At 42.1% G+C, this 25,244-nt stretch overlaps 1 protein-coding gene across 1 annotated transcript in view; it reads right to left on the reverse strand.

Annotated features, from left to right (window-relative positions):
• Positions 1–25,244, reverse strand: part of DSCAM (DS cell adhesion molecule) — an 818,243-nt gene that overhangs the window by 319,607 nt on the left and 473,392 nt on the right. Inside the window, exons 4-6 of the mRNA XM_046001392.1 lie at positions 12,975–13,121; positions 4,073–4,351; positions 276–551 (exon numbers count right to left, since the gene is read on the reverse strand). Of these exons, the coding sequence (XP_045857348.1) occupies positions 276–551; positions 4,073–4,351; positions 12,975–13,121 (702 nt within the window). The remainder of the gene's footprint in view (positions 1–275; positions 552–4,072; positions 4,352–12,974; positions 13,122–25,244) is intronic.

A 25,244-nucleotide genomic window follows, 5' to 3' on the forward strand; every position in this document is an offset into this window, starting at 1 on the left:
GTATCTTGACAAGTAACTAAACACACGAATGGGCAAATTTCCATTACTTAACCTAATGTGAAGTTACTTTTGTTATGTTTACCATGTACAACTTTGCCAGCGCTGGTTCTTTCATTAGCCTGATCTCTCCTGAAGCATTAGGGCAGAGTTATTAGCTAGTCAGACAGAGAGAAATCTTAGCCCTAGGACTCAGCAGCACTGCTTCAGTGTTCTTCTCTCTGAGTGCTCTGGGTTTCGTTCTGGTGTGGCCGAACCCTGTAATGAGGCCCACTGACCTTCAAGGACCACCTGCACAAAGTCTTGAGCGGACAGCTTATCCTTGCGCACAAAGCACTGGTACGCGCCCCCGTCACTTTTGACCATGTGATCCATTATAAGGTTTTCGTGGTTGATCCCTGTGATCCTCACATTTTTTCCAGGGTTGAGGATTTCACCGTTTCGGTACCAGGAGAGTTCCTGGTCCTCACTGCCTGTCACGCTGCAGGACAAGGAAACCTGGCTACCCACGCTGCTTTTAACTTTCCTGGGGCTGATGGTAGCTTTCAGTGGCTCTGGAAATTTCGGTAAGAGAAAGAAAAAGAAGGTAAAAAAAAATCACATATGTAGACCTCATTTCAACAACATGCTGAGCTTTTGACAAGGCACATGCATCACGGTAAGCATACTCTCTACAGTTCTCATGTTTAGCATTATGTCATAGCATGCCATTTTGTTCGGGAGCACCCTCTTCATTGTTTGCCTTTCCTTCTCTATGTAGCAAATAGACTGGCAATGATCACCCTGCTTTCCCAGTGAGTAAGTGTGAGGATTAACCCACTGACAATAAGAAATGCCATGTTCTGGTTACTGGTAAGGAAAGAGATATTTGAATATTTAAATCCTATTGCCTTGTCCCAACATAGCAGCACAGATGGGTTTCTCTGGGACATTCTCTTACATTGCCACACTCGCTCATTGCCCACCCCCACCATGTGGTTTAACCAGGGCCGGTCATACACAGCTGGAGGAAAACAGGTGGATATTAGAATTCACGGCCATGAAAACAGGGTTTTTCTTTAAAGTGAGGCTAACTGGTTTGGACAGGCATGGAAATCTCCTATTTGAGGTTCCACATTTTCATTCAACAAACCCAGTTGGATGTAGCAAGTTCATTTATTGAGCATCTATTATAAGCCAAAAACAGCGTTAAACTTACAGGTAAGACAAAGATGACTTTTATGGTATGACTGTCAAATGCCAAATAATTACTAATGTCTTTTGTACATTATTTAAGTCTTGCATATTTTATTTTATCATACCCATTTTACAGAAGAGGAAGTGGCTGTTTCAGAGAGCTTAATTAACTTCACCAAATCCACTCAATAGGTAAATGGAAACAACCATTTTTTTAACCCCAATTTTCCTGACATCTTGTGTTACCACCCAGGACTCTCTGGTTTCAAGTTCAGTCTTTTGGTGGGTGAGACAAATATAAGAGTAGATACAGTAGCCTAGCAGTGATATCGGGTCCATCAGAGACATCTAATATGTGGAAGGGGATCAAGAAAGTCCTTAGATGTCAAGGATGGATAGACCTGAGCCCAGTTGCAATGAAGGGGCATTTTGTGAATTAGGTGTTGCAGGAAGACTATGTCTGCTCACTGTGGATGCAACACAGCATCTCTGTAGGAAAATTATAGGAGAAAAATGACAAAGGCAACCTGGAACAAGATTACAAAAGGCCTCAAGATTTTGGAATTAATTCAGAGGAGACTAAAGGAAGCATTCAAGTATTTTTAGCAAGTGAGTATATGGTCAAATACATTTTTAGGAGAATTGACTGATCGTACTGGGTTAGACAAATTAGAGTTGGGTACTTGGTCAGTAAGGGGGCATGGCAATTTCTAGTCGAGGTACAATTAAGACTCAATCTAGGGGGCGCCTGGGTGGCTCAGTGGGTTAAGCCTCTGCCTTCGGCTCAGGTCATGATCCCAGGGTCCTGGGATCGAGCCCTGCATCGGGCTCTCTGCTCGGTGGGGAGCCTGCTTCCCTTCCTCTCTCTCTCTGCCTGCCTCTCTGCCTACTTGTGATATCTATCTGTCAAATAAATAGATTTAAAGTCTGCATTTAGGGGGGAGGTGGTCAGGGGGTGAGACATTTTGAATAAGAAGAGCCATTGACAAGGTAGAGATGGCAGAGAGTTTGGTTTGGTTTGTGATCTTGTTTTGAAGTGCCTGCGAAACATCTGATCTAAAATTGAGGTGACACGCTCATCTGACACTCAAGAAGGAAGCCAAGGCGAAGCCCACAGATCCAGGGTTATTCTCAAAGGGAGGACTCTGGAGCCATGTGAATGAAGAGAGCGCCGGGGGGAAGAGATGGAAGAGGAGAGGGTGTTGGACTTAGAACTCAAGAGAATGCTTTCTGTCTAGAGAGGAAAGACAAAAATGAAGTCAGGGAGAGGTGGGAAACATTCAAGAGGCATTTGAGGCTTGTCTGATGTGGCAAAGTAGCATAGTAGTGAAAATAAACACAGTGAGAATTAAGACCTTTCCACAGGTAAGTTTTAAAGTGTAGACAGTGATTAAATGCCTTTATAGAGAAAGCAATAAGTTAAACCCTGAGAGCTGAGCATCAGATGCTGGGGGATGGGGATGTTTCTGGGGAGGGCACCACACTGAGCTTTGAGAGATGGGATATTTGAGACCTTTAGGTCTTTGAAAGGCATCTTTCATGTGGAGAGAGCAATGTTCAGGATAGGAATGGGTTTGTACAGAGAATAGGAAAAAGTTAGATTTAATAGGAGTAGATTTCTTTGAAGCAAAACTATGGGCAACAGGACCAGACAGGCTTACTTGGGATGGTTTGAAACTATCCTTAAATATAAATTTATTCAGCAGGAAATGGGGTGCCATGAAAGGTATTTTAACACAGAGGAGATTCTGAGCTTGCAAGGATACTTCTTACCTGCTGTTAGTGCTGTATCATTGCATCTAGAAGTTTCTTCAACTACAGAAATAGAATTGTGCATATCTTATTTCCGTTTCTCCCTAATCCCAGCCTAAGCATATTTATGTGATATTTACAGGACCCATCCTGGGTAGCTGGTCCCAGGCAGTCTCTGGGATGTCTACGCTAACAACTTCTGTTGGTTTAGAATGGTCCATGCTTAGGATGACATTGAAAAGATAGTTCCATAAACAGGAATAGGGTTGGCAAAAGTCCAGGATAAGAGAACGCCTCCTCTTTTAATGTCGACTCTTGTGATTTAGCTTGCTGAATTAGTTCATCAAATTAAAAAAAATACATCTTATTTTATGTGATATATAATATTATATATAATAAAAAGAACATTCCATTCACATCTAAGAGCCACCTATTTTGACCAAAGTTCTGCCCGTCAACTGTGGCCATGTCCTCTTGGATAACTCACTTTGATTTGGTTTCTGCATGAACAAAACTGAGGGTGTCTGACTAAAGTGCTCCCCGTTGCAGTCATACCCCTCCTTCCTCTGAGGCTGGCTTCAACATCCTTCTCAACACATTACTCAAGATAGTCACTATACATATATTAGAGATTAAACATATCCACCATATTTGAACTAAATGATATGCAATAATGAGTCCAAGTCCAATATTTTTATCATTTAGAGCCCTATATTTCTTCTGATAATAGTCCCATTCAGGAATATCAAATAGCCTCTGAAAACCAGCCAAGGTTGCACACTGTGATCTGACTACTGTTGTGTTGACATCACAAGTCCGACCTCTTCTGTCAGTGTTCAGATAAGGTGGGCATTATTAATTCAACAGTTAGGTAATGTGATCTCAAATGCATCTCCTGTGGCCTAATGGAAATCTTGCAGGTTCAGACAGACCTGAATTCGAATCCTAAGTCCCAACATCCCCAGCTGTGTAATCTTGAGCAATCTGAGCATTCATTTCCTCATCTGCAAAATGGGGTAATACTGGTCTCAACGGGACTATTGTGAGGATTAATGGAAGGCTTTAGTGAGAGCCTGGAAGTCATTTTGTAACAAGATCCCCATCAATGGTGGTCAGCATCACCATTCCAAGCTACCATCCAACTTACGTTTCACGTACAGGCGGCCTATCACCTTAGCAGTGCCGTATCTGTTGGAAACTTCACACACATAGCTGCCTGAGTCTGAAGGACGAGTGTTCTCAATGAGCAGCCCTGTCACGGTCTTCTGGAACCTTCCAGAAAGTTCCAGAGGCATGTTGTCCTTCAGCCAGCGATAATCTGGCTCAGGATGCCCAAGCGCTTTGCAAGGCAACTCCACACGCTGCCCTGCCATGGCTTTGCGATGATCAAACCCATCCAGTATGGAAGGGGCTGAGTTCGCTGGGTCTGAAGAAGAAAGAAAAACTCTTAGATGTGGTGAATGAGTTGAAGTGGTCATTTAGAATCATAGGACCTCATGTATAAGTTAATCTATACATCATGCTAACTATTGACAACAGATCTTTAAGATTTTGTTAAAGAACAGAAAGGAAAACCCTATTCATTGAAATTTCTTCTGTTCAGAATTTTCAAAAGGCTAAAGCAGGAAAGGTTCTGCTTTTCATTTCCCATTAAATAACTAAGAACTCCAGAATCAGCATGCCTCTACAGGAGCTGCTGGCCCAGGCCAAGAACTGAGTTGTTTTGTGACCAGAGAACATCAGGCTTCCCCTTTCAAAAGAACAACAGTAGCAGAGATAGTGGTTTGACATTAGTAAAATTTATTTCATATACACACAAAAGAGAGTTTTATAGAGAGTTATTGAATTTGAAGTGTTTTATTTATTCATTTCACAATATTGTTGAGCCTCACATCCAGGGCCAGTATACAGTCAGGAATTAGAGACACGGTGACAAATGAGACAGGAAACCCTCATGGAGACCCTCATGGAGCTTACAACCAATTGCATGAGTGGGGCCAGCAGGCAATGTGCAAGCACACGAACACAAAGATGATGTGGCCTGTAGTAGGTACAATGAAGAAATGGAAAGCCTGACATAACAGTGAGTGAAGGTGGATGTGTCAGGAGTGGGGTGAGGGGGACTTAGGGGTGGTCCTCATGGATGTCCTTCACCATAGCTGAGGACAGACAAAGGAATGAAGACAATCAAGGTGTGGCAAAAATCAAATGGTTATTACTTATGACACAGCCCTGTTTTTACAACACAACGGTATATAATTCACCTGTTCTCCCCAATGATGCTGTCCTGGTATTGGATTCTCGAGCCTGTTGAAGAAAGGAACCTACTGCTCTCAAGAACTGGATCAGTGGAAACCATGCAGCTGGATGACCAAGCTTGCCTTGAGGAATCGACGTTCTCAGGGCATATTATGAAGAATGCAAAAACAGAGGTCCTCTGTTGGATGCCCAACATAAAAGTCAGGTACCTTTCCTTAGCCTCTCTGTTACTCTTCCTGTTCAGAACTTGTGCTAGACCACACACATGAGTGGTAGCACTGGTTTCCACATGGTTATACAGAACAGATATAGGCTCCTGGCTCCTGAACTCTTCTTACCTTTGCCTTGGTTAGAAAAGCACCATGGCTGTTGTGATCTACCTACAGTAAACCCAAAAGCAAATGACTGGATATCCTCTATCCTATCAAAGAACCTTCTGGAATGGTCTCTTAAAGTGCTGTGATTCCATAGTTAGCCACCGGGGGCAGTCAGGAGACCCAAGTGAAAGTGGCAATCCCACTGAGCAGAAGCTGCTTCTGCCGGAGCTTTCCTTGGTGACCAATGGAGATAAAATCCACAACATACCGCTGCTCTTCTCACCTCCCTGGTGCTATATGAGAACAATGTGAATGTTCTCATGGGATATGATGACGGAATCTAAGAATCTCCTTTCTAGGACTCTCCGGCAGTTCCATTGTCCATTATAACTGAAGAATTCCATAGCCCATTATTATTCTCACTCACATGTCTGGGTGCAGGGCTCCAGAGGGATTACAGAACTAAGAAACCCACAATAGCAGGTGCAGAGCCCTTGCCAGTGGAGGCCTTATTGCATCAATCCTCTCCTGAGGGAAGTTAGACAGACTTTGGAAAGTGTTGAAGAGCAAGTGAGTTTCTTATGGACCACATAGTCACAAAATTTATTGCTTTGCCTAGAGTGGGAAGTAGCATTGGTGCTAGAGAAGGTGACACAAAGAAGGTATCACTCCTTTGGTGGGCATGGCTATTTAGTTATTTATTTATTTTGTAGAACAAGCCTACAACCCAGGAAACAAACGGTGCCCCCCGCCTTTATTTTTTAAGGTGCCCACTTCTAACGTGAGTCACACGAAAGCCATACCTAATGACTGCACTTAAAATTTTTGTTCTGCAACTAGTAGTTGATAGAAATTTCTCAAATATGCTTAAAGTAGTGCTGTGTAAATCTGACTTTTTTTTTTTTAATTTTATTTATTTGACAGAGAGAAATCACAAGAGAGGCAGGCAGAGAGAGAGGAAGGGAAGCAGGCTCTCCGCTGAGCAGAGAGCCCGATGCGGGACTCGATCCCAAGACCCTGAGATCATGACCTGAGCCGAAGGCAGCGGCTTAACCCACTGAGCCACCCAGGCGCCCCTGACTTTTTTTTAATAGAAGGAATGGAACAATTGAATATCCATATCAAGAAGAAGATTTTTAGAAACCTTACATCACACCACCTACAAAATTTAACTTAAAACAGGTCATAGATTTAAACGTGTGAGTTAAAACTATAGAACTTTCAGATGAAATGGTAGGGAAAGTCTTTATGACCTTGGGTCTGGCAGAGTTCTAAGATATGCCACCAAAGACACAAGTGGTAAAAAATCAATGTATTATACTTTATGACAATGAAAATATTTGACATTTTTCAAGAAACCACTAAGGAAAAAATAAGGAGTAACCTACTGGAGAACATATTTGCAAATAATATTTCTGATAAAGGACTCTTTTCCAAAAAATATAAATAACTCTGACATCTCTATGATAAGAAAAAAAATCAAAATTTGGACAAAAGATAGAACAAATACCCAGGCAGCTCAGTTGGTTAAGCATCTGCCTTCAGCTCAGGTCATGATCCCAGAGTCCTGGGATTCAGTCCTGCACTGGGCTCCCTGTTCAGTGGGGAGTCTGCTTCTCCCTCTGCCTGCCACCTCCCACCCGCTTGTTCTTTCTCTCTCTCTCTCTTTCTCTCTTTGACAAATAAATATATAATTTTTAAAAAATAGATTAAAAAATAGATAAAAGATCTGAATAGATGTATCACCAAAGAAGATATACAAATGACTAATAAGCACATGGAATGATGCTCGGTGTCATTAGCCACCAAGGAAATGCCAATTAAAACTATAATGAGATACTACTTCACACCCACTAGGATAGTCTTAATAAAAACTATTAAACTAAAACTAAAACTAAAAAAATAAAAAACACAAACAAGAACTGGTGCTCATAAGAAGTAGAGAAGAAACAGGTCCCCTATATACTATCGATAAAAAAGTAAAGTGGTATAGTCACTTTGGAAATAGTTTGGCTATTTCTCAAAATGCTCAACTTCACTTTACCACAGTGCCCCAGAACTCTACTGCTTAGGTATCTATACCAGACAAGTGAAACTGTGTTCACTCAAAGACCTGTTCACAGATGTTCCTGGCAGGATTTTACATAATAGCCGCTAAGTGGAAACAACCTGATGTCCATCAGTTAAAGAAGGAATAAAGGAGGTGTGTGTGTACATATAAAGGAATATTATTCAGCAATCAAAAATGGTGAACTACTGATACATCTTAAAAACATAAACGAACCACAAAAGATTATGCTAAATGAAAGAAGCCTGATACAAAGCCACATGTTGTGAGATACAGTTTATAGGAAAATTCAGGAAGTGCCCATCTGTAGAGACAGGCAGTAAATTAGTGGTTACCTGGGGTCAGAGATGGGAATTAGGATTGACTTCAAATGGACCACAGGGAGTTTTCTGGGTGGTACAAATATTCTAAACTTGGATGACATTGATGGTTGCTCCACTTTTTATGTTTACTAAAATCACTGACTTGGATAATTAACATGGGTGGAGTTGACGGACAATAAATTAAATCTCAATAAAGCTACTTTGCAAAAAAAAAAAGAATGGCACATCCCTTTTTCTATTTTAAATACACAATTTAAGCAATGCTTGAGATAGACTCTATGGGGGAAATTTGGTCATGTACAAAATTAGTACGACCAAACAGCACTGTATTTAATTTTCATCCCCTCATCTTCAATCTGTTTATCTACATTTAAAAATCACAAAAACTTGCAAACTCGCATATGAGTAGGAAAAATAATATAATGCATCTCATATATTCATCACCCAGACACAAGAGGCATCAAAAAACATTTTTTTTGGTCATGTATTTGTTTATTTCTTTATAGTGTTTGCCTTTGGTGCTATCACACTGAGTCAAATTGTAGAACCTGTCAACTTATCACTATATCATTAGTATGTTTCTCTAACAAAAATAAAAGTTTTCTTATAAAACTGCAATATGAAATAAGTCAAGCAGAGAAAGTCAATTATCCTACGGTTTCACTTACTTGTGGAGCATAAGGAATGACATGGAGGACATTAGGAGAAAGAAGGGAAAAGTGAAGGAAAGGAAATCAGAGGGGGAGATGAACCACAAGAGACTGTGGACTCTGAGAAACAAACTGAAGGTTTTAGAGGGCAAGGGGGTGGAGGGATGGGTGAGCCCGGTGACTGGTATTAAGGACGGCATGTATCGCATGGAGCAATGGGTGTTATACATAAACAGTGAATCTTGGAACACTGAAAAAATAAAATAAAATAAGAATGAAGGAATGAATAAATAAATGAATGAAACCACAATATCAGGAACATACAAGAGTTATAATAACTTCTTGATACCATCTATTATCCATTCCATATTCACTTTTCCTGATGAGCTAAGAACACATCATTATTACATTATTAGTATTTATAATTGTGCTAAGTAAATCAGCCTTGTTGTACAGTTAACAGTTAATGACTCTCGATTCTCCTTTCATCCAAAGCAGGCTCTCCCTTTTCTCTCTCATGTCTTTGACTTGCTGAAGAAGCCAGGTGAGTTGTTGTATAGGAAACCCCCAGTCTGAATTTCTTTCTTGATGGTGTCATTGAACGTGTTCCTCTGGCAGTATTTCTTATAAACTGCAATTTAGCTCTCATGAGCAATTAGATCAAACTCAGCCTCTTTCCTCTCTCTCTGCATGCATACAACATGAAGCTTTCCTGCACTCAGTGATGCCGAATTGATCAACAAGTTCGGGTGAAAAAGTTTATCTGAATCATTTATTTCATTAAGGGTTGAAATGATTTTCTGATTGTCATAGCTCCTTCGCACTCGGTAGATGTAATTATTCCGCAAATAAGAACTTTCCTCCCTAAACCAGGATTCTTCTGTTATTTTGAAATACAACAGTCACAGGAAAGATAAAGAGAATTGCGGTTCTCTTTAACCTACCAAGTATCAAAATCAAGAGTTGCTGCTAGTTTCCCTTATGAAGGCTAATGAGATTCTTACTGTTGCTTTGGTTGTTATTAAATAGATATGTGTGTGTATCAAAGTATATACAAATGTACGGACATGCATGTGTACGTGTGTATATTCATAAAGAAATAAAAAGTTTTTAAAAAATGACATGGTTATCAATCAAACGCAATTGTTATTTTTGAAATTCAACTCATCAACTCTCAGCCAAGGAGAACCCCTTCAGAAGTTGTCCCCTGTATCATTTTGACAAGACCCCATTAATGTTTCAAGCCCATTTATACGTTTCCTGTCCCAGACACTACAATCCACAACTCTTCCAAGGAGCCATGGTCCCTTTAGGGGGAGTACTAGAAGGACACTAGGATCTAGATATTAGAGGTGCTTGCTGCTGTCCACTGCCCATTGCCTCCAGGCCTTTTTAACGTAAAGACCTTGGGGACCCATTCATAAAAATACAGCAAGTGTTCACTAATAGTTTCTATTGGACATTTTAAGAAATTTCGTATTTTTATCTTTCCTCTCACACTGAAAGTCTTGGTTCCAAATAAGAGTAGCATAAACATGATCACCCCCTTCACCCCGTTATCCATTATAGTATTTTATAGGATGGGGCTCCTCCAGGGTCTCTCAGGGCTCCTGACCGCCTCTGTCACCCTTAGTAATGCTGAGTCACTCGAGCCACTCTGGCTCAACTTGACTCCTAAGGCCAGCAGTTCCCTCGGGGTGACTCTTTGTTCTCCTGAAAGGAGTATTTGCTGGACACTTGGGACACCCTCGAGGAGCTGGGCCACTGCTGAGCGATGTGGTCATCCTTAACTGCTCTAATGGCCATCTGTACCCATCTTCCACTCTGAACTGAGGTCCGTCTACCCGGGGGTGGTGAATGCTCCTAGATACATTTCCCCAGGGGCCACTCAAAGGCAGATTCTCTGCTTTGGAGAGGAGTATCTGTTGACTATTCTGCAGTTCTGTGACCGTGCGGAGTCCCAGCCGCTTGGATCCGTTTGGCGACCCAGTCCTCCTGCTACACGGTGACCATTCCTGCATGCCCCCGCTGTGGTCAGCACTCTGTCCACACACCGACCCACGACCACGTGCCACCGAGTGCTCCTAGGAGGCTTGTTCCTGTGTTTTCTCTTTTGCCATTATATTTGGTCCGCTTCCATTTCAGGAGGAGTTGAAGAGCATTAAGAACCTTGTCACTAGCATGCCCCCACAGGATTCAACCCCACGTGTGCATTTTTAAATGCTTATAAATCTAAAGTAAAATTAATTTTTATTTTTCCTTCAAAGTTTAGATTTCCTAGAATAGTCATCTGCACTCAGTGTTGACGGTCTATTTTCTAACAGTAACAACTTCCTCCCTCAACTACATTATTAACATTTCTGTGAAAAAAGGTCCTCATAGTCATGTGCTACATACACAGACTCTCTCAAGGGTCTTTCCATGGCCCTTGACTCTGTTGACCCTACAGCTACACCTCTAACCCCAAATACTCAACGTCTTGGCATGAGACATTCCTTCATGAGATTGTGCTCTGAGGCTCCACACTTCCTATCACAAATGCCCACTGGGTGACCTCATGGACCCCACACCCTTCCACATGAGTCCTGCTGTCAAAGTTTAAAACATTAGTAAGACATTCTATTAAAAAACAACAACAACAACAACAAAAACCTTGGAGTTAAGAAAAGTAAATTTGTCTCTCCAACCCTAAGACTTAAATTTGAAAATTAGTATTTAATAATTTAGAATAGAGAGAAATAAGTCCACATTTCACGGTTCGCTTGCTCTCCTTCTCTCTCTCTCTCTTTTTTTCTTCCCTAGTTTTCTCCTCCTTTTTAGATTTTCTATTCAGGTTTCCTTTTCAAGAAAGATGGGCTTTCAGGGATGCCTGGGTGGCTCAGTCAGTTAAGCATCTGTCTTCAATGAGGTCATGATCCCAGGGTTCTGGGATCGAGCCCCACATTGGGCTCTCTGCTCAGCGGGGAGCCTGCTTCCCCCTCTCTCTGCCTGCCTCTCTACCTACTTGTGATCTCTGTCTGTCAAATAAATAAAATAAAATGTTAAAAAAAAGATGGGCTCTCAAAATACCATCACTTATTTCATTTTGGGGGGATGGAGAGATGTTTTTGCTTCTTTTGCTAAAATTCAATTTAATCTTATACCCAGATCCACCCCATAACCCTTCTGCTTTCTTGTCCCGATACTGTTATGACATTCCTCTTGACTGCACACAAGATCTTTTCGAGGATATTCTGAGCAAGTAGAACACTGAGCTGTCATTAAACCACACAGGCAAATATCACAGAGGCCATTCACTTTCTCACTTGTTTTTCTCCAGTCTTTTTTTTTTTTAATGGGGTATAATTTTACTGTACTGACTGCTCTTGCCCTTAACAGAAGCAACAACGTAGACCTATAAAACAAGGAATAAAGTAACAACTGGCATGAAAAAGCAGAGGTAAAGAAAAATTATTTTTGTGTGCAGAGAAAAAAATCTCTTGATTCTGAGTTGTGTTTGCAAAGTCCCTGGAAACGTGGGTGGACTCTGGCTATTTTAAGGATGTGAATGTGAATGAGGAGCCCAGCAAAAGCACAGTGAGTGGGTGTTCTGGCAGTAATGTTTTTAATTATGCCAGCGGTCAACAGCTTTCCGTACTGTCTCCCTCACAAAGCATCACTACGAATAAGATAAAGATATTCAGGTCACAAAGCAGTTTTACCTCCTAAAGCTGCAAGGGCAAAGGCCAGATTTTGCGCCAGATTTCTAGGACCGAGATGGACATCTCACATTTTAATTGGGCTCCACAAAGAGCTGGCGCATCACTGTGGGAGGGGGTTGCTTACTTGTTTGACAGATGGGCCAGTAACAGGCTAGTGGTGAAGATTATGATATTTTCTCAAAGCATAAATGCTAGAAAGGAAGGCACAAAACTGACGTATTACCCACAGAGTGGAATCAACAGCCTTCAGGTTTTCCTCCCTTGAGAATAATCCTGGATAGAGGTGAGAGGGAGTGACTATCCCTTGACCTTTCAATGTGGGTTATTTCCCCAGTATTGTTAGACATAATACGGGGAACAAGAGCCACGTTCCCTGTGCCCGCGCTCTTCTCCCTCAGAGCTGTGTATCACTGAAAGCCTCCCAGTGCTTGTGGACAGGACACAAACACGCAGGGCAAGGAGGCATTCTCCTCAAAGCAGAAGCCATATCGGGTCACGGGAATGTGGAATTTTACAAAACCTGAAATGGCGTCACTTGGAATACCTATACGGGTACTGTATAGTATTAGGATTGGTTTAAAAAGAAAAAAATAAATAGCTTCAGTTGCTGAAATATTTTGAGGAAAAAAGAGAAGTCTTTGAGTCATGAATTCTACAAGTTCGGTTGACTGGGTCAGGACCCTGATGAAGGAAGAACAGAAATGGTAACCACGGTCTCGAAGGGTTTGTACCTGATACAAAGAGTCGAGCGCTGTTACTCTGTCGGGTCTCCCCCGTGTATCTATGCCGCGTGATACAGCGGTAGTTATATAATCCATCTTCATTCTGTACATCTTTAATATACAAGGCTCCCGTGGATGTGATGAGAAATCTAGATCCTGCAACAGAAGAAAAGGACCGCCCAATTAGAACAGAAGGAAAGCACCTCAAATCTCAACGGAGACAGTGCGTCATCCCCCGCTGAAGGAAGCCTAGGCAAAGGCTAATGCTGAGAGTGTGACAGTTACTCTAAGTCCAAGTTATTTTAATTTTTCAATTACCCTAAAGTAGGAGTTTTGAGTAAGTATCCTACATGGTAAATATATACTTAGAAAACCTAATCTCATGAATGAAGTTTTAAGATCGTGTTTGATCATTGGAGCGGAGAACGGGCGTACAATGCTGTGCAGTGAGTTTAACAGATTTTCCTTGGTGACTACTTCTCTCTTACAACGTGACAAATCAAGGGACTGTTAACCTCATTCGGTGAACTTCTACCTCACACGAGCATGAAGTTTCACCTCAGTTTGACGTGTTTCCATGAAACTCACACATGTTAGGCTGGAAAGGAGTGACATAGCCACAAACTTCCCAGAAGGACTGTCTTACCTCCTCATAATAACAGCCAACACTTAACACTCGATTCTGAGACTAAGACCAGTTCCCCATCATCAGTGTTCTGGAGGCCTGTGTGGTTTCTCAGTCACGACACCGGCAATCGTCAACCATCACTTTCCCTCCAGGAGGCACGCCTTTGCTGGTCTCCCTGTACAGAACTGTCCACACTAAGAGACCAAATGCCAGTGCTGCTCTAGGAAGGATGAAGATAATTCTTCCTTTGACAATGCAAATATCTGAAGACAGTTTTTACTGTTCAATTATAATTTGATGATAAACCAAAGAAAGGCAAAGGCATGAACCCCGAAGCGAGCTGTGGCACCCAGACGGGGAGTGACTCTCTGAAGCTGTCTGATTGCCTTACAGAATATTTCTGTGCCTGCTACAGTTCTAGTTGGGGGATAATGCAATTTTGTGACTTTCGGTAAGTGCTAATATACCAATAATTTGCCTTATTTTTTTCCATTTTATTTATTTTTTCAGCGTAACAGTATTCATTCTTTTTGCACAACACCCAGTGCTCCATGCAAAACGTGCCCTCCCCATTACCCACCACCTGTTCCCCCAACCTCCCACCCCTGACCCTTCAAAACCCTCAGGTTGTTTTTCAGAGTCCACAGTCTCTTATGGTTCGCCTCCCCTTCCAAATTTTTTTTTTAATAAACATATAATGTATTTTTATCCCCAGGGGTACAGGTCTGTGGATCGCCAGGTTTACACACTTCACAGCACTCACGATAGCACTTACCCTCCCCAATGTCCATAGCCCCCTCCCCCTCTCCCAATCCCACCTCCCCCCAGCAACCCCCAGTTTGTTTTGTGAGATTAAGAGTCATTTATGGTTTGTCTCCCTCCCAATCCCATCTTGCCTTATTTTATTGTTTGTTGTTTTTAGGTTCATTTGAAACTTCCTTTTTTTTTATTTGAGTCAGAACTTACCAGGCATCTTGACTTCAATAATTTTAGGTCTCAAATAGTTAAGTTATGAGCACAATTCCTACAGCCCTTGGTTGTTTTTTATAAAGACTACACTTTATTCCTTAACCAGTTGTTCACATAAAATAAAAATGGCTTATGGTTTCTAACACAAGTAAGAGCAATTTAAAAGGGCATGGATAAGGAAAAAAAAATCATAAAACAGGTACCAATCTTGAATAATCTTTTTAAAAGAATGCGAATTAACAAAAAAAGTACAAAAATCTTTAAGTAAAAAATTCACTTTTTAAATCATTTTAGTTATTTCAGGATATATTGTAAATATGGTAGATATTAGAATAGCTAGAAAAGCAAATGCTGTGTGTTCTAGATATTTTTGCTTTATCCTCCCCCAAAGAGAAAGCAACTAAAAATACCTTTCGCCACTTGTCATATGTCATCACACACCAGCATTTCTTACCAACATATACTGTGTAGAGTTGAAATATTCTTTCTATCAATACATTTTGCAAACTTACACGATGTTTTTTTTTAACATATAATGTATTATTGGTTTCAGAAGTACACTCTGTGTTTCATCAGTTTTATATGATACCCAATGCTCATTACATCACATGCCCTCCTTATCGTCCATCATCCAGTTACCCCATCCCCTCTCCTGCCCTCCCCTCAGCAACGCTCAGTTTGTTTCCTGTGGTTAAGAGTCTCCTATGGTTTGTCTCCCTCTCTGATTATGCCTAATTTTATTTTTCCCTCTCTTCCCCTATGCTCCTCTGTTTAGTTTCTTAAATTCCACATATGAATGAAATCATATGATAATTGTCTTGCTCTGGTTGACTTATTTCGCTTAGCATAATACCCTCTAGTTGCATCCATATCATTGCAAATGGAGGGATTTAATTCTTTCTGATATCTGAGTAATAGTCCATTGTATATATATATATACCACATCTTCCTTATCCGTTCATCGATCAATGGACATCTGGGCTCTTTCCATAGTTTGGCTATTGCAGACATTGCTGCTATAAACATTTGGGTGCATGTGCCCCTTTGGATCATTACATTTATATCTTTGGGGTAAATACCTAGTAGTGCAATTGCTGGGTCATACGGTAGCTCTATTTTTAACTTCTTGAGGAATCTCCATACTGTTTTCCAGAGTGGCTGCACCAGCTTGCATTCCCACCAACAATGTTGAGAGGGTTCCCCTTTTTCCTCATCCTCACCAACATTTGTTGTTTACACGATGTTTTAATAACCACCTCTTTTAAAGTACTGAGCCATAGACAGTAAAGAGAAACAAAAAGATCATGTGTGTAATTCCTGGCACCTTCCCCACACAGGGTATTTTCGTTAGAACTGGCAGGCCATCAGCAGCGGTGAGATGTAAGTGGAAGCGCTCTGTGTCCCGCTCACTTAGAAGCGCTGGGAAATGCACCGGGAGGAAGCAGCCGCACACATTCATTACTCTGCCGATTCTGAGAGGTCTCTATTCTCCAGACACATTTAATTTAACCACTTACTTGCTCCTGTAACATCTCACTTTTTTTTTTTTACCACTTAATATGCCAGATAAGACCCTTAAGACATATTGTTTCAGAAGAACTTGAACTTCACTTGTTTTAAATATTGCTGAGGGGTTCATAGGAAGAAGGAATTGTCCCAACTACTGTACCTCATTGAAACAATTTCTGTCTAGTGCCTCATTTCCCACTGAAAGGCGTTTCAAAATCGACCAACATTTTAAATCAAAACAAAGATGGAGAACAGGAGCCTTTGACAAGGAGAGAGCCCTGTAGACCCAGGGTCTGGGTTAGTCTGAACCCCCAGTGGAATTTTCAGGATCGACAAGGACACAGAGTCTTTGGAGCACCAGACGGCTTGTCTCCATGGTGATAAGAAATCATCTTAACGGCTCCCTAACTTGCCACCACGTGCCATTTCCTGTTTTATAACATCGGAACCTTTTGTACCACATAGAAAAAAAGGTCCGTTCACATCCTGAAAGGGGATTGAAGAATGTAGCTCTGTTAAAATAAGAAAACACTGAGATACAAAATATGGATATTAGTAATCGACGCACACACGAACTCTGTCTCTGTCTCACACACACACACATACATGCACACACACACACACACCTTTGCTACTGACAACTGTCTGGTAAGATACAACTGTGCAAAGAGCCAAAATTTTATAGGTGATTTTATTTCCCTTGGAAAACCGTTAGCACTTCAGAGGAAAACATTTCTCAAACATAGTGCATACTTTGTGTCATGTTAACCATATGGAAAATCAGTCAACTGAATGATAGTGAATGATTTTGGGGGTTCTGGGTCATCATTATGGATCTCAATTATTGAGCTACACTGCTGAGTTATTACAGGGATGTCTCAGAAGCTATCTTGGCTTCTCAACATGCACTAAATCGTTCCCAGATGTTGAAGTCCCAGTTCTGTTTTCAGCAGTGTATCTGCTCCTTCCTTTACTACCAGGCAAACCAAGAGTTCTTCTCTCTGCTGCCCATATCCCCATCAACACATCCACAAGGTGATACATTCAGTACTCTGAGAGGTGGAAACCAGACACAGCACAGTTGTTAGAGCATTGCATAAACTAAGAATCTGTGAGTCACGAGGAAGTGTTGGTGTGCTTCTCCAATGTTATTGATGTGAGCTTGTATGACAGTGCCTCTAACAAGCCCACAGCTTGGGACCAGGTCAGCCAGCTCAGCACAGGGCCTAGAGGGATATTTCTATCTGGAGACATAAAGCCAGCAAAGAAAATGGGACATCCACACAATTGAGAGTATTCTAGGAACACTCAGGGTTTAGGTCCTGCAGCTACATTCTTGCTGTTTCCTCTTCAAGTTTTCAACGTAACAGCATCAGAGCAGAAATTAAAACAGTGGCAGTCTTGGCCACCCATCTTCCAGTTACATGGAGCTGAAGACCTGAGCTGCAGAAGGCAGCGTCAGAGACGTCCAGAAGGAAGCATATGGAAGCTGATGCTAGGAAATCCAGAGTTGAAGGGTGTGCCGTTCAGTGGGCCAGCGTTCTCCTGGGCTCTGGGAATCCAAAAAGGAACGAGACAGCCTCTGTCTTCAGGGGGCTTATGACCTAAAGAGATTTCGGTCTTAGGGTAGGAGACATGGCATCAAGGAGAGAAAACAAGATGGAAGGGGAAAAGCTAAAGTGTGATCAGGAAACCCTGTTTCACCTGGCTGAAGGTACTGCCAATACCAGGAAGGACAACTGTATTATTACCAAACGTGCCTATGTCCTTGCAGATGGCTCCAACATAAATAATGAACTTTCCAGGTTAAAGCCGCCTTCATTAATCTGCTTGTTCAGTCTACTCAGCTAATTTCGTTCTCATTCTTTTTTTTTTTAAGATTTTATTTATTTATTTGACAGAGAGAGACACAGCAAGAGAGGGAGCGCAAACGGGGGGAGTAGGAGAGAGAGAAGCAGGCCTCCTGCCCAACAGGGAATCAGGGAGCCCAATGCGGTACTCGATTCCAGGACCCTGGGATCATGACCTGAGCCCAAGGCAGACGGTTAATGACTGAGCCACCCAGGCGCCCCTTTTTACTTATTCTTTTTTTTTTTAAGATTATTTATTTATTTATTTATTTGACAGACAGAGATTGCAAGTAGGCAGAGAGGCAGGCGGGGTGGGGCGTGGGGTGGGCAGCAGGTTCCCCGCCAAGCAGAGATCCCAATGCGGGCCTCAATCCCAGGGCCTTGACATCATGACCTGGGCTGAAGGCAGAGGTTTTAAGCCACTGAGCCCCCCAGGTTCCCCCTTTTTTCTAATTCTTAGAAAGAATCAAGTTAAAAGATCTTTTCCTTGGTACCAGGTAGAATAAACTTACCCGCCTGTAAGGATTTCTCACTGTGGGAGAAAGAGCTGGGTTTACTCATTTGTTAAGAAAAAAAAAAAAAGAGCAAAGGTTAAAAAAAAGAGAGAAAAAGAGATAACAAGAAACAGACTCTTAACTACAGAGAATAAACTGATGGTCAGCAGAGGGAAGGTGGGGGGCGGTGGTTGAAACAGGTGACGGGGGCTCCGGAGGGCACCTGTCCTGATGAGCACTGAGGGATGTACAGAATCGTTGGGTCACTACTGTACACCTGAAAATGACGTAACACTGTATGTTAACTACTCTGGATTTAAAGTTAAAACTTAACACAACACTAAAAAACAGTAAAAAATAAAAACAAAGGTAACTAAAACAACAACAACCACAACCACCACCACCACAACTGGGTTTTAGAATCCAGTGGCTCCAAATCCCCAAACTGTCAAAGTCACTTTCCAGCTGTGTGACCTCAGACAAGACATTCAGCCTCTTTAAACTTGTGCTTGTGTATGTAGGAAAGGCAGGTGGTGAAGAGCTTCCTCTTTGTTCCAGTGTTGAAGCTCAGGTGAATGCGTGGCTCTCATCTCTCAGGTAGTCACGCATCAAGTGGGGTATCTAGAGAAGCAGGCATGATGTGTGTTATTTTGCTGTTCTGCTGGCCTCGGTCACTGGTTCGTCGGCCGCATGAGCACAAGACTGCCCAGGGCCGTCAGCCTGCCTGAGCCAGACAGGGAAGAGCCCACGGACACAGACACAGTATTGTATTGTTCATGTATTTGCTGACTTCTCTGAAGCAGCCTCATGTAGCAGGAAAAGCATCCGAGTGGAAACAGCCCGGCTGAGTTTTATATCACATTCCTGCCACTTGAAGTTATGTCATCACGGGCCAAATATTTCCCGAACCCCCGTGAGCCAGGATCACACAATAGGGAACTAGCAGGGTGCGGAAGGACTGAACAAGGCCTGCAGAGCAGCTTGCTAAATCCCAGGGTGCGGCTGGGGGCAGAGGACGGCCGTACCAACACCATCCTCGGACATGCTCCCTGCGGGGAGCTGGGACACTCGTGGAAACCCGGAAGTCTTCCCCTGCAATCATCATCATGCGATTTGAATAAGACTATTCCCTGCATATCTGTCAGTATCTAAACACAAGACAGATGTTCTGAAGTTTTCTAAAGTAACCATTTCTCACCCTTTGTATCTCATCCAACGCAAGGTCCTTCTATTCCTCCTTCGAAGATACATCCAGAATGGTACGCTTCCCCATCTCCGCTACATGCCTTGGTCTGGAGGTCCTAGGCTTTTCTCACTCTGTTTCTACTCCTGCTCTCTCAGCCTGCTCCCCTTCCAGCAGCCATGGTCATTCAGCGCAGTAGATCAGATAGAGCATTTACTGTCCACTGGAACCCACTCGACTGAATTATTTGTGGTGGCCTACAATGGCTCAGGCTTTGACCATATTTCCAAAAGCCATTCACCCCCTCTCTCCCTTTGCCACCACAATCCAGCCAACCTGTCCTCTTACTCGCTCTACATGAGGAACCCTGAGCCCATCTCTCTACCTGGCTGACTCCTTCTTATCTTTCTAACCTCAGTTCCTAAATCAACTTCCCAGCTATGTCAGCCCACATGAACGTACCCACGGTCACTCATGCTCCCAGAGCTTGATTTTATGACATCTATGTGAGGTTGCCTCGTGTATGTTTAAGATTGGCATAACATCTCTCTCCTCCAACCAGAATAGCAGAAACTTGATTTGCCTTGCTCAATTTTTCATCTCCATTACTCAGAGCGGTGCCTAGCTGTGCTATCTGGAAATATTTGTTCAGGAGGTGGGCGGCTGAAATATTCTATCATTGCTTGTATACAAATGTGTCTCTTCTTAAGTCTGGTAAAAAGAAAGCAAGCTGAAATACCTCCTTTTAGGTTTCAACATGTAACTGCCTCATGTATAATACATAAAAGCTGTATTTTTTTCCCCTCTAGGAGTGACTATAATATATTCTTTTATGAAAATGAGCATATTTTAAGATTTTGCTGTTAATTATTCTTTCATTATGCTCTCTGGTTTTTTCCCGTGCAGCCGGGCTGTTAGCTCTTCAATAGGGACAATACTATGTTCAGGAAGATTTTAAATGCGTATTTGATTTTTCACTTAGTCAGAAATATATCTTAGGGGTTTTTTGCTTTTGCAATCTGAACTGAGTTAATAGTAATTAAAAGAACAGATGGTTCTTCTAATAGGATGCCAAATGGTAGCGTAACACAATGAAACTTTTATCAGCTGTGCCTGCCACCTCCAAGTGACAGCCGGCTGTGTAGCGAAACTGAGCTTTGTCCCGGGCACTTTCCATAATAGTCTCCAAGAAATAAGAGGAAGATTGAAAGCTAAGTTCTAAGTATACGGCGCTAGAAACAAGATGAGCTTCTGAATGGATATCTTAACATTTTGGGGGGTTTGAAAGCTGAATTAGCATTAACTAAAATAGAAGTGGAAACAAATAAATATATATATACACACACACATATATATAAAAATATGCATGATATCTATGATAAAGCTAGAGTTATTGCCTTCTCTTAATTCAGATGTAGAGTAGAACGGAATTGACTCTTCCTTTGGTTCTGAGGTAGATCTGTCGTGTGATGTGACGCATGGACGCCAAGCCAGAGTTAGATACAGGTGTGAAGCAGCTAAAGAAACAACTTGGATAGGTGAGTGGCCTAATAAAAATGATTGCTCAAAGAAAATTATATTGAAAGCTGCATATAAGGGAGAGGAGTAGACCCTCAAGATAAGACTTCTAACCTGGTGTTATGGGTTGAAGTGGGTTCCCATCTCCCAAAATTCAGGAGTTAAGTTCTAACCCCCAGAACCACATTCCACATATGTGGCCTTATTTGGAAATAGGTTCATCACAGCTGTAATTAGTTAAGATGAGGTCATACTGAAGTAGGGTGCACCTCTAATCGAATGTGGTGGTTGTCAGAACAAGTGGAAATTTAGACAGAGACATCTAGGTTTTGGCAGTAATCTTAATCAGAGCTAACAGGTATTACATGCTTAGTATGAACATCCTGTGTTTTGACCCATTTGGTTCTCACAACAACCCCATGAGACAGGCACTGTTATTATTCCCACTTTATAGATGAGAACAGTAAGGAACAGAAATTAAGTGACTTGCCCATGTTCATACAACTTTTAGTATCCTCGCCAGCATGTTGCCCTGGTATCGTGCCTGGGAGCTCACAGCCAGCCTCTCAGTTGTGTCCCAAGACACAAAGCGCGGGAACGGGGATAGTGGAACGTAAGTGACACATCCAGAATCATTTAAGCCAAAGAATAAACAGAACTGGGTTGGGAGAAGAGTGTTCCAAGTGCTCAGTCTGAGGGACGGACGGGACTGTGATGGTGCTGACAGGCAAAGAAGCTGGGGAGGGTGTCTGTTTTCAGAGGGAAGGCATGCTTCCTTACGGTGTGTGACCAAAGTCAGGCTGGAGACAGAGCTTTGGGGATCAAGCTCTGCATTCTAAGAAGCTCTTGATGAGAACTGATGCCCAGGAACCCCCCAGGTCAGGAGTGGAGGAAAAGGGGTAGCAAGACACAGCAAGAAAAAGAAGGGACAGAGACCCAGGAGGGCATGGGATTCTGAAACCCAGGTGGGGAGGACTTTCAGAAAGGATGATAGAGACATCAGCATTGCATCTCCCTGTCAGCACAAGCTAGAATTCACACGTGACCCAAAAGAGTCTCTGTGTCGTCTTCTGTACAGTGGGGAGACATTACCTTCCAGAAAATACTGCAATGTTGAATAAGAACATCCATGCGAGTGCCTGCTAGGGAAAGCCATTCTAGAATCGTTGTAATCTGCAATAAAATGCAACAATAAAGTATCCCAATTGGCTAGGTCAATAAAAACATTAAATATCTAGCTATAGACAGCTAGGCATGTCTACAATGAGCTTAAAGATTGCTACAAATCATTACCAAAGGGAAAAATAGTGTAAGACTTGGGTAAATGAAGAGGCATGAATCCCAGAATTAGACAGCCTGATATTGCAAAAATGTCCACCATCCCGAAATGAAATTCATTGTATTTTGATTGATTTCTGAATGGAATTTATCTAGAACTTGACAAAAGTCAACGTGGATTAAAACAAGGTGTGATTTTTCATCCAGGAGATTAGGAAAACATTAAAATATGCAATAAAATGTAGTCTTCACAGGGCATGGGGAATGCACACATACTGTAGGAACATCAATGGAGGACGTCTTGGTTTTCGGTGGACACTCCAGTGACCTATTTCAAATGTAGGAATTGCATACAGTTCCCTCCAGCTTGACCCTTCGAAGAGTCTGTCCTATGGAAACACTCAAACACGTGCACACACCGATGCAGCAGAAGAGGTACACCTCAGCCTGTGCAAACGTGAAAAACCATAAACAAACCTAAATGCCAATCAGGGGGTGGATAAATGAACTTCTGGTGTCTCCGTACTACGCAGCCCTTTAAAAGACAATAAGGTACAACACCCAGTGCACCATGCAATATGTAACAATGAGTCTTGGAACACTGAAAAAAATAAAATTAAATTAAATTAAAATAAAATAAAATAATAAAAATAAAATAGACAACAAGGTAAATGTAGACAGGCTGCACACTGCATGTAAGATTTGCAAGACATCGAATACAGTGAGTACAGGACACTTCATAATGTCCTGTATGAAAGGCAGTGGATGTGTGCCTGTGTATAAATTTGTGTAAATGAACAGAGAGCAAGGTGTCAGAAGATACCCACCAAAATGTCAGCTGTAGTCACCTGTGAAGTCACCAGTGGACTAGGGCAAGGGAAGGGAGAATTACAGGTTTTATTTCACAGTCTCGGGTGTTTGAGCCTCTTAAAGGAAGACTCTATTAGTGCACTGCTTGTGCCGTTGAAATTTATTTTGAAGAAGGTGTCAGTGGGTGGTGAGCATATGGACGCAGCAGGCGTAGACCAAACTCATTTGAGCAACACGACAGAGGGGAAGGAGAAAAATCCAGGATAATATTTATATTGGGAGTAAATGTGTCAAAAGATGGCCTTTTGTGAAGGCTGGTTTTCAATCTGATCACATGGACGCCTACCGAAAAGCATAAGGGGGGGCTTTCAATATTTACCCTGATCTTTGTAACTGTCCCTCCAACAACCCAACCCCAATGTCTCAGCAGTGGGTAGCGGATCTCCTGATCTCCCAGCCCTCCTTTGGGCTTTACCCTAATTGCATTCAATCTAGTCTGTTTGCATGTGTAACTCTGCCTCCCCCAATGTCAGCAACCTCTCCAGGGCAGGTCAATTCTCGTGTTTGCCTTACTTACCTACTGTTTCCCCCCACCTGACACAGTGTTGAATTAAATGCTCGTTTGAATACTGATGACCTACTTATTTCGGATCCTTCCTGAAAATGGGCTCAGTACACAGGGTATCATATTTTCAGGATCTGCTGTGCTTACAAAAGTGTCACCAAGATATTCAAAGGAGTCCTGAAGCACTGGCCTGGACCGTGGATTGCCTGGGGGAAATCACTTGTTCACAAAGGATGACGTTACCCCCACACATGGGCCCTGAAGAATAAACTAGGAACCCTGGGCTAGATCTGATAAGTAAGGAGTGATTTGGCGTACATATGTTAAATTCTCTCAGAGCAATCTAAGACATTTGTCTTATGTAAATAAAATTCTCTCAGTGAAATTCTCCTGCAGTTAAATGAGGCTCAATTATACACTACTAATTTCAGCCTGCACACTGCATTCCAACTGTATACCTAATTACCCTATTTAGTCTCTTAATGATCAGATCTTCGTTCTTGAGCAGATAGTGCAGTCTGCCATTAATCTTTCCTCTAGTTAGATTCCAAGTTATTTAAATGAATAAATCCTGGGAAAGAATAGATTTGATTTTCAAAGGAATTATTTTAAGGATTTTTTTTTTTTTAAAGAGCCGAAGAAACTTATAAAATTTAAATTGTATGTCTTCACTTATGTGATGAACAAAACGGTTTGGGGCCCTGATATCTAGGAACAAATATTTTGGTGGGGGAGAAAATCAAAACAAGTAAATAGACAAAGAAAATAATTACAAAATGAGATAAGGGCTCTTGAGGGAATTAAGGCATGGAGACTGAATCCACATGAATAGAACTGCTGTTTAGACAGGGTGGGGGAGGAAGGGTTTCTGTGGAGGATACTTTTCACAGGAGGCACAGTGGATGGGAGAGTAGGGCTGAGAGGAAGAAAGAAAAGATAGCATGTGCCAAGGTCCTGAGGTGGGGAAATGGTAGCACATTCAAGGAGTTGAAATAAAATAAGTTTTGAAAGTAGAATTGACTGGACGTGGATTTGTCCGGAAGGCTGAGGTGAGATCAAAGGCAACTTGTAGGTTTGGGGGAGGGTTGCTGGGCGACTGGAGAGGAAAACATTCGCTAGAAAGGAGAAGCCTTGGGGCATGGCACTGGTTGTCCATGGGTGACTTATTTTGGATCTGGGCTTTAACAGATTGTGGGAAAGGTAAGAAAAAGAATGCCATGAGGGCTGCTTGCCATATTGGGGTAAATCACATCTGGAAAGACGCATCAACAGTATTCCCTGTCCCATGAGATTTCTGACTTTGAGGTAGGAAGAGCATGCGTATTTCATGTTGATCACCTGTTCCAGTTGTGGCTGTGTGATACCGTGCTCATTAAAAAGCAAACTTTTCAGAAAGGAAAAGAAAGACAAGACGAACAAAGCACCGTTCTTCGATCCGCAATGCCTGTGCTTACTCTGGCTGACCATGCTGTGGA

Source organism: Meles meles, chromosome 4 (genome assembly GCF_922984935.1).
Source record: "Meles meles chromosome 4, mMelMel3.1 paternal haplotype, whole genome shotgun sequence".
NCBI lineage: Eukaryota > Metazoa > Chordata > Mammalia > Carnivora > Mustelidae > Meles > Meles meles.